The 16,700-nt window shown below is 39.4% G+C and overlaps 1 protein-coding gene across 1 annotated transcript in view; it reads left to right on the top strand.

Annotated features, from left to right (window-relative positions):
• The window catches only part of LOC126253267 (sodium/hydrogen exchanger 8), a 47,238-nt gene that overhangs the window by 19,754 nt on the left and 10,784 nt on the right, over positions 1–16,700 (top strand). The window contains exon 4 of the mRNA XM_049954481.1: positions 14,521–14,601. Within this exon, the coding sequence (XP_049810438.1) occupies positions 14,521–14,601 (81 nt within the window). The remainder of the gene's footprint in view (positions 1–14,520; positions 14,602–16,700) is intronic.

Below are 16,700 nucleotides of genomic sequence, written 5' to 3'. Positions count from 1 at the left end.
CTTAACACAGCAAAATTTGCTATCATACAGCTACAAATTGTGCAACCTAGTTGGCATGGCTGCAGAGTGACATGTCAGATTAGGCGAATAGGTCCATCTTGGTTCTGTCGTAGCCTGTTAAATCAGTTCTGTCAGTCAGTTAATTTAAGGGTGTTTGTTGGATCTTGCCCATTGTCTCGTGTAGTGTGCCTAAGGAATGCTCCATTCTCAGAATGCTGTACAACAATTCAAGCAAATATCATTAGTAGTCTTATTTCTATAAACCAGATTGACAATACTTAATTTTAATGTACAAAGGTGTCGCAAGTGATGGGCGACATGCAACATAAATCCAAGTCCTTGCTATACACAATGTTCCTGCAAGTTGAGAAACGTCACTGATAACTGTTCTCATAGCACTGTCTGCTAGGCAGTGCTAATACTTCACGAATCCTGTCCACTAATGTCCAGCCGAGGCTGGCGGGAGTGGTGCTTATATTCACATCTTTCAGAGGTTGCTCCTGATGCAGCAAAGTCCTAATCAGCGCACCATTGGCCAATGTCTTTTCACCGCCTTCTCTGGTCTTGGGTTCATCTTCTTCATTCCAGCACTTGTGATTACGCCAGTACATACCTCCCCCCCCAAAGCGACGGACCGCCATTGTGTAGGGAGTGCGACCAAGCTATGGCTGCAGGGGACGTCAAGCTTCCGGCCGTACCCCTCCATCTGGCCTGCATTCTGGCAGAAATGTCCAGTGGAAAATGACCAGAAGGGTACGCGTCCACCTCCTGCTGCCATGAACCAGATGAAGAAGGCAATGACTGCTGTGGTGTGGATGGGTCCAGCTCCATTGGTAGGACATGAGGCGGTGAAGGCCTCGTGTCCGTGGGGTCGGCCCGCGGTGTCGTGTCTCGTGATGATACCTTCTGTGGCCACACTGCCATCTGGACCCATGAATCTGGGGGAAGAGAGACTGAAAGATCATCACCTACATGACAGAGGCGAAGTTGATTTTGATGGCAGTGCTGCAAGCCATTGGGACCTGAAATAAGAAACATGCAAGTGCCAAGTCGACGGAAGATCTTGCCTCATGCCCACCGTCTGCTGCCACTAAAAACCCTGTAAAAGACAATATCATACAGTGCAAAGCGATACTTGGAGCCTTCCTTTGGTGCCAGATGCTAAGGAAGGTGGAGCAGTGTCCAATGGCGGCAGCTGGCGATGGTTCATCTCGTGGGTGCAAACGATATGAGGCGAGAAACAGTTGCAGTGCTTGATCCCTAGTGTGTATGGAGTGAAGTTTGGCCATCTGCTGCTTGAAGGTTCTGACGAAACGTTCCAGTTTGCTGTTTGACTGTGGATGGAACGGTGCACTAGTGAGATGCTGTATGCCATTGCGTTAACAGAACGTTGCAGATTCATTTGACGTGAACTGAGGTCCATTGTTGGACATGATTACTTCAGGTGAACCTTCTAGCCAAAAAATCGATGACAACACCTGAATTGTGCTATGTGATGTTATCGAGTTCATTGGCACTGCAAAAGGAAACTTGCTATATGAGTCAACCCCAATCAACCAGCAGGTGTTCCAAAAAGGTCCCGCAAAGTCTTTGTACACATGTTGCTATGGCGATTGTGACTTAGGCCAAGCAGAGAACTTCTGTGGTGGTGTGGACTGATTTTCCACACATGTGTGACATTGTGATGTTATCTTTCCTATTTGGGCGTACAAACCCTACCAAGTACAGTGTTGACACGCTAACTGTTTCGTATGTACAATCCCCCAGTGTCCGTGGTGAAGCAACTGTGGCACTTCATTTTGCAAAGCTTTAGGGGTTAACACACATGGATGTCCACTTTCATTTTGAACAAGAATCACACCTTTCTGTACAGCGAGGCTATGTCGACATGCAAAGTATCAACACACTACAGAGTTCTTTGTGCAATGCAAGGAACGAGGCCAAGATGTGTGTATGTAGTTGAGAAAAATGTTCAAATTTGGATCAGCACCCGTGGTCTCAGCAATTTTCTTATATTCCAGCAGAAAAGACTGAAGCAATTCAGACTCCTGTGCATCAATATGACAACAAGACGCAGCAGAAGAGTCAAAGTCTATATCAGGACCAATCGGAAGATGGGAAAGTGCGTCCGCATTACCATGTTGAGCTGTTGGATGATACACAATCTTGTACTGGTATTGAGACAACAACAAAGCCCATCTTTGCAATTTTTGGACAGTTTGTACAGGAACTGGTTTTGTTGGATGAAACAAGGACTGCAAAGGAATTTTCTGCCAAAAATAGTGGTGAAATTTGGTGACACCATACACAATAGCCAGAGCCTCTATTTCAATTTGTGAATAATTACACAGAGCTTTGGACAACACTTTTGATGCAAAAGCAATAGATCTGTTTTCATCACCAATACATGAAAGCATGGCACAGATTCCTTAAGATGAAGTGTCAACTTGCAATACAATTGTTTTGGTAGGACCAAAGTGAACTAAGCATCAATCGCTAAGCAATGCATCTTTAAGTTTTTGAAAAGCTACTTGACCCTCATCCATCATAACAAAGGGGACGTTCTTGCGACACAAGCAATGCAATGGAGCTGCTATTTGCACAGCATTCGGTATGAACCGAATATAATAGTTCATTTTCCCTAAGACTGACTGCAATTTTGTGACATTGCAAGGAACTGGCAAATCTCATATGGCTAACAAATGCGACTGGAGAGGATGTACACCTTGAATGTTTGACATGACCAAGATACTGCAACTCGGGTTTAAAAAAATCACACCTGTCCAGTCTACATCTTATTCCAATATCAGACAACACACTAAACAAAGCATGTAAATTTGCAATATGTTCTTCAGGTGTATGACCTGCTACTACAATATCTTCCAAATAGTTTGAACAGTTTGGCACTTGTGCAGTCAGCTGTTCGTAATGCCACTGGAAAATGGCGGGTGCAGAAGCACTGCCAAAAGGCAAATGCACATACGAGGGTGGTTTGAAAAGTTCTCAGAACAAAATAGAAAAAAAGTACTTACATCACTGAAACATTTTTTATTTTACAATGTAGTCTCCTTGTAGATTAATGCACTTGGTCCAACAATGTTCCAGTGCCTTCATCCCATCTCGAAAATGATTTTCCTCCAGGCCTACAAAATAGTTGTCAACTCTATCAGTTCTTCATTTGAAGCGATTCTTTGTCCACCAAGAAAAATTTTCAGTTTTGGGAAGAAATGGAAGTCTGACAGAGCCATATCAGGTGAATAAGGTGGGTGTAGCAACAATTCATATCTTAGTTTGTGTAAATTTGCCATGGCGACGGCACATATGTGCAGGCACACATTGCCTTGTTGCAGCACCCATCTTGGAGATAATTTTTTCATTTCTAATTCTTCAGTTAAAATGTGGTACACACTTCCAGATGACATCTGGCAAGCATGAGTAATTTCTCGCGCTTTCAATCGGCAATCCTTCATGATCATTTTGTGCACTTTTGCAACAATTTCTGGAGTAGTGACACATCTTGGCCAACCACTGTGCAGATCATCATCTAAGCTTTCCCAACCAAATTTAAATTCATTTTTCCACTTGGCAACAGTTGAATATGAAGGAGCAGACCCCACCCCCAGTGTATTCTGGAAATTGGCATGAATGTCCTTTGGTTTCATACCTTTCTTTACGAAGTACTTAATCACTGCTAATCTCGTTTCTCTTTTTTTTTTCCATCTTCGCAAACCTCTACATGGGAACAACCTCAGAACCACATCACTGCCACAGCTCTCTTCCAAGAGCACTGATGTGGCAGGTGTTTACAGGCAACAGTCCAATGAATATCACGTGAACATCTCATTGCGCTACTGCTAATCTCTCGTGGTGATTCCGAGAACTTTTCAAACCACCCTCGTATTTAAACAAGCCCAAGTGAGTATTCACTACACACACGTTCTGAGATTCTTTATTGAGCGGTATTTGAAGATATGCATCGCACAAATCAATTTTTGAAAAGTAGTGTCCAGGGCCTAATTTGTTCATGGGATCCTCTGAGCATGGCAATGGATAAGTATCAATGACAATTTGTGGGTTAACTGTAGACTTAAAGTCAACAGAGAGGTGAATGTGACCTGAAAGTTTGGGGACCAAAACCAGTGGACTTGGCCGTGGACTAGCTGATATGGGTGCAATAACTCCATTACCTTGCAATTCTTTAAGTTCAGCAGTGACTTTGTCCCATAATGCAATGGGAACAATTCTGGCCCGGCAAAATTTTGGCTGAGCATAGTCTTTTAGAGTAATATGTGCTACAAAATTGTTAGCCTTTCCTAAACCTCCAGAAAAGATTTCTGGAAATTCATTCAGCAAGCTAGCTGCACTGTCTTTTGCATTCAGTGCAGACACTGACAACACACTGTACTGAATGAATGTTAAAGGCAAACAAATCAAAAGAATCAAGACCAAATACGTTCTCACAGTCGTGTGATTGAATCACTGTGAAAATCACTGTTCGCATATGTGAGTGATACATGGAAGGCAAAGTACACTTTCCAAGAATGGGAATTTCTTTTCCATTATCAGTCGTCAGTTGCATGCTAGTTTTAGACAGGTGTGGGGAGCCTAACAGTTCACATGTGTGACGATTGAGCAATTTGACAGAGGCACCTGTATCCAACTGAAATTTCGCACGGTTCTCACAAATAAGCAAATGAACAAAAGGTTTGTTTGACTGCCATATCACTGAAGAAACTGCACACTTTCTAGCTGCAGACTTGGAATATACTGCATTAATGACATAGGTCTTGTGACTAGATTTTCGTGAGTGAGCCGAATTCTTATGTTTGTTCCATTGCAAACATACAGATTGCACATGTGCTTTCCTATCACAAGTGTAACACTGAGCCTGTCGTAGGGGCAGTCTTGGCATTTGTGCCATGAGTAACAGCGAGGGAAAGACTTAATTCTGTTCGCCTGTGTAGCCACCTGCTTAGCGAGCGGCTTATGCGGCATGGAACGTTGTTTACTCAGTGTGGCTAGCACAAGCCACTGGTGTGGAATGGGGCAATCACAAGCAAGGGACTCGACCAGACAAATAGCTGGCTGCTCAAATGTATGAGCTGGAAAGGCACCAGAATCATGCTGAACTGGTATTTGCACTACCTGCTGAAATGATGGATCAGACTGTTTCAAAATTTGTTATCTGAGTTTGAAAATGGTTCAAATGGTTCTGAGCACTATGGGACTTAACATCTGTGGTCATCAGTCCCCTAGAACTTAGAACTACTTAAACCTAACTAACCTAAGGACATCACACACATCTATGCCCCGAGGCAGGATTCGAACCGGCGACCGTAGCGGTTATGCGGTTCCAGACTGAAGTGCCTAGAACCTCACAGCAACACCGGCCGGCTATCTGAGTTTGACATCAGGTAAATTGTACATAATCGCATCACGCAACATAACATCGGAATATAAAGCACCGCAAGTACATTTGAATTTGCATTTCTGTGTCATACCTTGCAAATCTGTTACACACTAGCGATAAGTTTGTTCTGGCCATTTTTTGTGATTGAAGAATTGTTACTTAGCTGCTTCCATATTCACTTGTTGTTCATAATAGTTTGATAGGGAGTCTACCACTGCGTCGTAAGCTGGTTCACTTGGAGTGGCACTAGGAAAGAGTTTTTGAATTAATCTGAACACTGCACTTCCTACCGTGGATGATAGATATGGTAGTTTCACAGTACCTGTAACATTGTGTGCTAGTAAATGTGCCTCAGACTGTGATAACCACTTGAGCCATTCCTCTTCTTGGTCACAAAACTGTCGAAAAGGTGGTATAGCAGCTTTAGTAGGTGGTGCTTGTTCTTTGGGCATGCAGCGTTAGCCAGTAGTCGCTGCATCATGTTGAGTAGTGTAGATATTTGCTGTGTCTGAAACTGAAACATCTGCACTAGCCGCATGGCATCTAATGCTTGCAGCTGAGTGCCTGAGCAGGGGACGGGACAGGTGGGGGGAGCCTCATGTTGAAAGACACAAATGCAACAAACAGACAAAAATATATACAAAGAAATTTTCTGAAACACCCACCTGAAAACACAAATTAGCAAAAATGACAAGAAACTGTTAAAGCAAAGTAAAGACAAGAGAAAACTAAGGCACCAGCACAATATAAATGAAAAGTTCGTGGCCACGAGGCACTGGGTTCGGAGGATTCTCATTGCAGTTGTTGGGTCTGGCCCACTCGTCTCGTATAGGGTGCCTAAGGGATTCTGTGTTCTCGGAATGCTCTACAACAATTCAAGCAAATAATATTAGTAGTTTTATTTCTATAAAGCGGATTGACAGTACTTAACTTTAATGTACAAAGGTGTCGCAAGCGGTGGGCAACATACAACATACAACATACATCTGAGTCCTTGTTATACACAGCGTTCCTGCAAGTTGACACATGTCACTGACAACTGTTCTCATAGCACTCTCTGCTAGGCCTTGCTAATGCTCCGCGAATCCTGTCCACTCATGTCCGGCCAAGGCTGGCGGAAGCGGCACTTATATTCACTTCTTGCAGAGGTCACTCCTGGTGCGGCACGATCTTAATCAGAGCACCATTGGCCAACATTGTTTCACTGCCTTTTCTGGTGTTGCATTCTTCTTCTTCATTCCGGCACTTGTGGTTACTCCAGAAAAGTCTTTTTGGGAGCTTTTCTATATTCATTTAGTTGAGTCCTTATCATGGGTTACACTTTGTGCAAAATAAACCTAAAATGAACTTCCATAATTCATTTTCCTCAGTTTTAAGTATGCTATTCAGCAATAAAAACATAGAAGACACAAAATAAATCCATTAACAACATATTAATAATCAATTTTTAATGTATAAAGTAAGTGGATAGATAAAAAATCTACTTATCAAGTGGCGTCAGGAGAACATACATATAAAAGATAAGCTTTTGGAGCCAGTGACTCCATTTCCAGAAGGGTTGGAGTGGAAGGAAGAGAGGTGAAGGAAAGGGACTGGTGAGGTTCAGGAAAAGGGATAGAGTTCAGGAAAGGCACCCAGGTCTCCAGATCAGGGGAGACTTACCTCAAGACATTTGAAAACCTAAGAGCTTAAAGGTGGAAGATAGGGTAATATGGAAGACAGAGATTGCTTATAAAACTTCGTGCATGAGATGTTAAGAGTGAAAAGCTACATGCATTGTATGTGATGGAGGTGGGGGAGGGGGGGGGGGGGGAGGGAGACAGTGAAAGATAGTAAGGTCAGAAAATGAAAGATGTAGAAAACTAAAAGGGAGTTAAAAAAGGAATAATTATTGTGAAAAATTGCTGAGACCAAAGAAATTAACATAAATTAAGGCCAGGTGGGTGACAAGAACCAAGGACATGTTGTACCACCAGTTCCCACCTACATAGTTCTGAGAAACTGATGTCTGGGGGATAGCATGTGTGGTGAAACAGGCATCAAGGTCATGACTGTCATGTTGTAGAGCATTCTGTACAGTAGGATATTATGTGATCACAGTATACACCCTCCGTCCATACCCATTCATCCTTACTGACAACTCAATGGTAGTCATGCCGATGTGAAAGGCTGATCAGTGTTTACATAACAGATGGTATATGACATATTGTTTCACAGGTTGTTCTTCCTTTGATAGTGAATGCTTTGCCAGTTACAGGGCTGGTAAAGGTGGTGATAGGAGGGTGCATAGGGCAAGTCGTACACCAGTGACTTTTCCAAACTCTATCCCCTTTTCCTAGACCTCACCAGTTCCTTTCCTTCACCCCTCTTCCTTCCTCTTCAACTCCTCTGCCATCAGAAGGAGCCACTGGCTCTGACATCTTGCAAACTTTAATACCTTTTGTATGTATATTCCCCTGCTGCCACTTGGTGAGTAGATTTTTTATCAACCTACTTGCATTACATTAACATCATGTGATGTAAAGTTTAGTGAACAAACTCAATGTTACATATGGTACCAATTTCCATAAGTGAATTTTTAAAGTTTATTTTCCTTCCTCCATTTTGAAGATTATTAATCAATCATATTTTTTGTTGCTTATTTTTGTTGATATCGAGCAAAATTTTCTGTCATTCAAACAATTATTTTTATTGTCAACTTTTAATTTTCAATGCGAACATAAAATAATTAGTATATGAATAGAGACAGACACTGAGGAGCCAACACACTATGACTACTGCCCACTCCAAGAGTGGGTGCCACCTGGAGGCATCAGAGAGAATTCAACATGGTAAGGAAAGCAAAGATCAATGGGGAATCATCCTAGTGACAATATAGGCCACAAATGAGGAAATCCTCTGACATAAGCAACTTGGGCAAAGGGCAACAATATTACGCAAAGGATAGATGGGTACTCACTGTAAAGATGGCACACTTGAGTTGCAGATGTACAAGCTTTCAGTCAAAGCCCCCTCTATAAGTGAGAAAACACACACACACACACACACACACACACACACACACACACACACACACACACAAAGCACACCTCATACAGATTGCGGCCCAGTATGTGGAAAGGAGCATCTCAGACACAGCAAAGATGATTAGCTGTTAAAGTGCTACAGCAGTGAACATCTGTGGAAGTGGTTGAAGGACAGGGAAACCACAAGTAGGCAGAAATATGTTGGATGTCCACATCTCATCACAGAATGTGGAAGTTGGAGGCTTGCTCTCTCTGTAAAGCAGTATACATAGCAGTCTGCAGCAGTTATGATGACAATATATAATGCTGGCATAGGCAGAAATGTTTCAGAACATGCTGTTCAGCACACATTGTTTAATATGGGACTCCACAGCAGACTACCCCTATGTGTTGTCATGTTGACCCAATAACATCATCAGTTATGACTGCTGTGCTCACAGGATCATAGAGACTGGACCACAGGTCAATGGAAACATGTCACCTGGTCAGATGAATCATGTCTCTTGTCACACCAGGTCAATGGTTGTGTCTGGATACAAAATTATCCAGGTGAATAACTGCTTGAAACACGCACCACACCACAGACACAGGCCAGCGGGGATGTTATTATGCTATTGGAGGCATTCACCTTGGTTCCTCCATCACAACAATGCTCTGGCTCACCTCGCCAAAGCAAGCACCAAATATTTGTGGGGTACAGGACTGAAACTTCTTCAGCACCCTCCTTACAGCCCAGACCTTGCTTGCTCCTTGTGACATTGCACTGTTCTCGCATGCAGGGGCGATTCTAGAAGTCAGTCAAGGGGGAGCTAATGGGGGGAGGGGATAGTTTCTGGTAACTGTTTCGGAGTTCAGGGTAAAAATACCTGTATTAATAAATAATAAGACACTCATTTTAAGTTAAATGATATTTATGAGTTCAGATAGTACACTATTTGCTGCTCTTATTCTTTTGTTAAAATATGTTTGGAATATATTGCAACCTATATTGCTACATAATAATATAAAAAAAGAATGAATATGTTGAAGTAATATATTCGCTGATTTCTAAAGTCATTTTATCCAGTGTAATATGATGCTCCATTGGGGGGGGGGGGGTCTTTAGCGCATACCCCCCCCCCACACACACACACACACTTCCCACCGCCCCTGCCCACATGTGAAAATGAAGCTGAAAGGAATGCAGTTTTCAAGCAATGAGGACCATCTGCAGGCTTGGGATGATTGTGCCTTACTCCCTACAGAAACTTGGGAGAACTGACTGAAGGATTGGTGTCAGAGGATGGAGAGGTGTATTCAATGTGGCAGGAATTACTTCAAAACAGTTAAATAAACAAAGCAAGCTGTATTTGCAAAACTTTCCTAGTACCCTTTGTATGTGAAAATCTAGGTCATACGCGACTTCTGAATAAAAAAGGTTATTGACAAAATGATCTTGGGGTCTGCTTTCAACATTAAATGGCCTGACCCTACACTTTTTCAACTTTTTTTTGTGTTTGCTTTTCTGTCTTATGCATTCTTGTCTCTTCAGTTATTTAAAGTTTAGGTCTCAGTTTTGAGAGATTACATCTGACAGCTCTCTGTCCCTTCTGTTATGAAATTTGGGTATCGATTGTTGACCAGTTTTATTTCTGAATTGTTTCCAGTATACTTCTTCTCCCTCTCATTCAAAATATTTTAAATTTTTTATTTGTCATGCCCCTGTTGTTTCTTTTTGCTGATTAGTAAACATGTGTACAGGTACTCCTTTGTTGCTGGTGCTATTCCTTACCTTGATTTGTAATAATAATAATAATAATAATAATAATAATAATAATAGTTCCCGTGGAGGCCCGGGAAAAGAATAGGCCTCCGGTATGTTCTGCCAGTCGTAAAAGGCGACGAAAAGAACAAACCACTAATAGGGCTAACCCCCCTTTTAGTGTGATTAGTTGGTTCAGGACAGAACTAAAGAAGCCTCGGACAAGCGCCGTCATGGTCGGGGACGACGCTTGAACCCTATGCCCACCCACAATGGTAACGACACTGCTAGCCAACTGGAAAATGATTTAAATCCAAATAGAGGTGTTTTGCAGGATATGCTTCCTGCAACCACCCTAGAAGGAAAACAAAGACAGAGGATGAGATGGTCAGATGAAGTTAATCGACACCTCATGTTCTGTTATTACCAAGCAACAAACCTAGGAACCAACACAACTGGATACAGATCACAAGTATACACAACATTTATTACCAGATACCCAGAATTAAAATTTTTAACAGAACAACGACTAGCTGATCAGATCCGTGTAATAATCAAAAATAACAGGATACCCCAGTCAGAATTAGAAAACATCAAACAAGAAGTACAACAAATACTGGAACAAAATAATGTGCAATCAGAAGAAGAAGAAAATACAGTAATGGACTCAAACATCCCAGAGCAAACAAACAAAGAACAACACGCACCAATTAAACAATCAGAGGAAAACGAAATCTTAAGACAGCCACCAGAACAAGCACAAATAGAACACGAAGTGACACAGATGCTAGATATAGAAGAAAAATTTCAGCTAACATATATAGAATACAAAGACACAAATACAGACATTAGACCATTCTTGCATAGACCACCAAATAACCCACAAGTCGAAACAACAATAAAAACTATCAACACAATCATACACAACAAAATAAATGAAAACACAACTATGGAAGAGTTACAACTACTGGTTTATATAGGAGCACTCACTACACTAAATATACACACTAGACAGAGATCAGAACCAACCAACACACAGAAGAAACCCACAAAACCAGCATGGCAACACAGGCTACAGATCAGAATAGAAAAACTGAGAAAAGACATCGGACAGCTAACACAATTTATAAGAAATGAAATCTCGGAAAAAAAACGAAAAAGGTTAGGTAAAATCTCACAACAAGAAGCGACAGAGCAATTAGACGAAAAGAAGCAGAAATTACAAGCATTAGCCAAACGACTCAGAAGATACAAAAAAAGTGAAAATAGAAGGAAACAAAACCAAACATTCAACACAAACCAAAAGAAATTTTACCAGACAATAGATAACACACACATTAAAATAAGCAATCCACCAAACATAACAGACATGGAACACTTCTGGAGCAACATATGGTCAAACCCGGTACAACATAACAGTCATGCACGGTGGATACAAGCAGAAACAGACACATACAAGATGATACCACAAATGCCTGAAGTGATAATTTTGCAACATGAAGTCACCCAAGCAATTAATTCTACTCACAATTGGAAAGCCCCTGGAAATGATAAAATAGCAAATTTCTGGTTAAAGAAGTTCACCTCAACACATTCACATCTAACTAAATTATTTAACAGTTACATTGCAGACCCATACACATTCCCTGATACACTTACACATGGAATAACTTATCTGAAACCTAAAGATCAAGCAGACACAGCGAACCCAGCTAAATATCGCCCCATAACATGCCTACCAACAATATACAAAATATTAACTTCAATCATTAAACAGAAATTAATGACACATACAACACAGAACAAAATTATAAATGAAGAACAAAAAGGCTGTTGCAAAGGAGCACGAGGATGTAAAGAGCAACTGATAATAGATGCAGAGGTGACATATCAAGCTAAAACTAAACAAAGGTCGCTACACTACGCATACATTGATTACCAAAAAGCTTTTGATAGTGTACCCCACTCATGGTTACTACAAATATTGGAAATATACAAAATAGATCCTAAATTGATACAGTTCCTAAACATAGTAATGAAAAATTGGAAAACCACACTTAATATCCAAATAAATTCAAATAATATCACATCACAGCCAATACAGATTAAGCGTGGAATATACCAAGGAGACTCATTAAGTCCTTTCTGGTTCTGCCTTGCTCTGAACCCACTATCCAACATGCTAAATAATACAAATTATGGATACAATATTACTGGAACATACCCACACAAAATCACACATTTGCTATACATGGATGATCTAAAACTACTGGCAGCAACAAATCAACAACTCAACCAATTACTAAAGATAACAGAAGTATTCAGCAATGATATAAATATGGCTTTTGGAACAGACAAATGTAAGAAAAATAGCATAGTCAAGGGAAAACACACTAAACAAGAAGATTACATATTGGATAACCACAGCGACTGCATAGAAGCGATGGAAAAAACGGATGCCTATAAATATCTAGGATACAGACAAAAAATAGGAATAGATAATACAAATATTAAAAAAGAACTAAAAGAAAAATATAGACAAAGACTAACAAAAATACTGAAAACAGAATTGACAGCAAGAAACAAGACAAAAGCTATAAATACTTATGCCATACCAATATTGACCTACTCATTTGGAGTAGTGAAATGGAGTAACACAGACCTAGAAGCACTCAATACACTTACACGCTCACAATGCCACAAATATAGAATACATCACATACATTCAGCAACAGAAAGATTCACATTAAGCAGAAAGGAAGGAGGAAGGGGATTTATCGATATAAAAAAACCTACATTATGGACAGGTAGACAATTTAAGAAAATTCTTTATAGAACGAGCAGAAACTAGCAAAATACACAAAGCAATCACTCATATAAATACATCGGCTACACCACTACAATTTCATAACCACCTCTACAACCCTTTAGACCACATAACATCAACAGATACGAAGAAAGTAAATTGGAAAAAGAAAACACTTCATGGCAAGCACCCGTATCATCTAACACAGCCACACATCGATCAAGACGCATCCAACACATGGCTAAGAAAAGGCAATATATACAGTGAGACAGAAGGATTCATAATTGCAATACAGGATCAAACAATAAACACCAGGTATTACAGCAAGCATATTATTAAAGATCCTAATACCACAACAGATAAATGCAGACTTTGTAAACAACAAATAGAAACAGTAGATCACATCACAAGCGGATGTACAATACTAGCAAATACAGAATACCCCAGAAGACATGACAATGTCGCAAAAATAATACATCAACAGCTTGCCTTACAACATAAACTTTTAAAACAACAAGTTCCTACATACAAGTATGCACCACAAAATGTACTGGAGAATGATGAATACAAATTATACTGGAACAGAACCATTATAACAGATAAAACAACACCACATAACAAACCTGACATCATACTCACCAATAAAAAGAAGAAATTAACACAACTAATCGAAATATCCATACCCAATACAACAAATATACAAAAGAAAACAGGAGAAAAAATTGAAAAATACATCCAACTGGCTGAGGAAGTCAAAGACATGTGGCATCAGGATAAAGTTGACATCATACCAATTATACTATCAACTACAGGAGTCATACCACACAATATCCACCAATACATCAATGCAATACAGCTACATCCAAACATATATATACAATTACAGAAATCCGTAATTATTGATACATGTTCAATTACCCGAAAGTTCCTAAATGCAATATAACATGTACCGTACAGCAAAAAGGAAGTGACGCTTGATAAAGGTCCGCGTCACTCCATTCTTAACCAGACTTCTAAAAAGTCTGAGAAAGTAAAGAAATAATAATAATACAGTAATAATAAATTAAATTTCAATTAAGATTTTGTTTTTCTCTGGCAGTATGTGTGAAAAAATGTGTGTGGTTTTTTGCAAGAAAAGAAAAGTTTTTTGAATTGCTAAACACATCAAAAAATGTCATGTTATTTATTCCAAAGATGTTACATATTACAGAATCGAATCATACAGTCAGAGGTATTTATACACACTTTATAATTTTATGGGTGAGTGCGAGAGCATGAAACTATTTGGGCCTGCACTCTAATATTTAACAACACATTTTTAGTTATTCCAATTATACTTCTTTATAGTATCACTAAATTTTATTTAATCCTTCAATACACCCAGTTTGAAGCTATTCCTAAAACACTATAGTGTCTTCGGCTAGATAATTAATACCTCTCTCAGAAAACTCTTCCACTCCCTTTCGCCTGTACCCATAAAAGACTACTGAAATATTATTTTGCTCAATGTTATATATTTATGTTTTAAATTTTACAGTTACTACTTGCCAGTAAGAAGGGTCGAAGCCGTCGTCGACGCCGTGAAAAAGAAATTACTTTGAGCAAAACAAGAGAATGGGTATGCTGTTTTCTTTTTCTTTATTGAATTTATATATATTAGGCAATGGTAAATCACTCACAATGTGGACTAGTGGAAATTCCAGCATGTAGACAATAAAAATAAACCTAAAAGAGAATGAGTAAATTCACCACTTACTGACTGATGCTTGCAGGGCCAGTTTAAGGTCCAAAAGACACAAGCAGCCATTTGGGGGTGCCAAACTGAGAGGGGTGCCAGAGGTGTCCAAGCGCAAATTTTTTTACAGACTAAATCACAAGTTGTACCAACAACTGATATGGGTTAAAATATACAATAATAGAAGCTTAACCTTCAGTTTAACATGGGTCCAAAAAATGAGCTGTTTGCAAAGTTATCAAGTGTGTGGTTATGGGCAGCACTGACTTCAGTATCAAATACTGTCCTACTTAGCATACACTTACTTGAAATACAATGTAACAGGGTTAAAATTTCAGCCATGGCCTACTTCAACAAGATGTACAATACTACTTCAGCATGTTATATGTTACAGTTTACTCTGCACTTGCACCTGTTAAAGGAGGTGTTACATATGTTGTTATCACATTTGGAGGCACTACTGCACTCATCTCTGCAGTGCATTATGAATTTTTCAAACAGCCGAGATTACATCATAAATCTTGACAAGACTGCAGCGTACACTGCCCCTGTTAAAACGTATTACACTCCACCTTTGAGACAAACCCAGAGCACTGCGTTCAGGTAACTTTGGAGGCCAGGGAATGGGTTGTGCTTGACATGGATCATATTGCTGCATTAGCTGGCTTTTTACATCAGCAGCAAAACTTGCCAGTACACAATCATGCATATAACTCAGTTTCCAATGATACGCAAGGTAAGATAGACCATGGCTGAAATTTGAACCCAGTTACCAGTATATGGGGACTTAAGGAAAAAAGTTTATATTCCAAATCTATTTGTTCTAACTGTAGGACATTTCATGTGGTGATTCTTAGCCACACAGTCATAATTTTTTGCAAAAATGGCTTGTGTAAATCCATGTTTAGTAGAACTTTGTTGTTTCTGTTACCATATGCTTTCTCATATGTCAGTTTTCTCTGTTAATTGTGATCTGCCCTAATATATATTTTTATTATAATGTTCAGTGATAACTAAATTATGAATCTTGTGTGGCTCGCTGCTCGATGCAAATATTTTCGTCTGATGTCATATCAGTGCTATGCACGTCATTTTAAATTGGTGTTGGCTCCTGACAACTGACAAAAATATCCCTGAGAAAGAGAAACTATCTGGTGCATATTATAAGAAAGAAAATCAGAAGTAATGAAGGTAAATGAAAAACAAACTAACGGTATGAAGTGTTTTTTCTGTTGCATATTTCAAGCAGCGAAAAATCGTGTGAAGATATTATTTCTCCAAATAAAAATGCCATAAAGTTAGGTGTTGAAATCCCAATAGCTACAAATGTCCCTTCGAGATTTGAACCATTGCTGGTTATGTACATGTTGCCAAACTTCATTTCTTATTTCTAAAAAATTATGAATTTCATGAGAAAAAAATTAATTTTACTAGTGCATGTCTTTATTACTACAATCAGTAGGTAGGTTTTTGTAATTAAAGAAGTAAAAATTAAACAATCTTTAAAAATTGATGAATACCTTAGTCTCAGGTGTAGCCTTCACAAAAATGTCGATTTACGAACCAGTGCTGGATGCATGATGCATAGAAAAATGTAACAGCACAGAGGCTTTATTAGCTTTTGATAATTAATGTATATATTCTCATACACGTGAGCAATGTGTTTGCAGTATTTATTTGTAAACTGCTTGCACTTCATAACAAACAGTTGCTTGCTGTATTGACATTGATGGTGTTACCTGGAAAAATAGCAAATAATCTTCTATGATGTGTTCACAGTGGAGTTTATCATCTTTTATAGCTCATGACTAATTGTTAGAGATGAAGCGTTACTCGCTTTCTTATTTCATTGTCATTACTGTAGATAATATGTGGAATTTGGCTAAAATATTTATCTATGCACGTATTTGTTGTTCTAATTAGAAACATAGGTTGCATTACCTCAGGTAGGGCAGCATCTCGTTAGCACATGGATGGTCTTG

Source organism: Schistocerca nitens, chromosome 4 (genome assembly GCF_023898315.1).
Source record: "Schistocerca nitens isolate TAMUIC-IGC-003100 chromosome 4, iqSchNite1.1, whole genome shotgun sequence".
Taxonomy (NCBI): domain Eukaryota; kingdom Metazoa; phylum Arthropoda; class Insecta; order Orthoptera; family Acrididae; genus Schistocerca; species Schistocerca nitens.
Note: the sequence above shows the minus strand (reverse complement) of the source record. Positions and strands in the feature narration are given on the sequence as shown.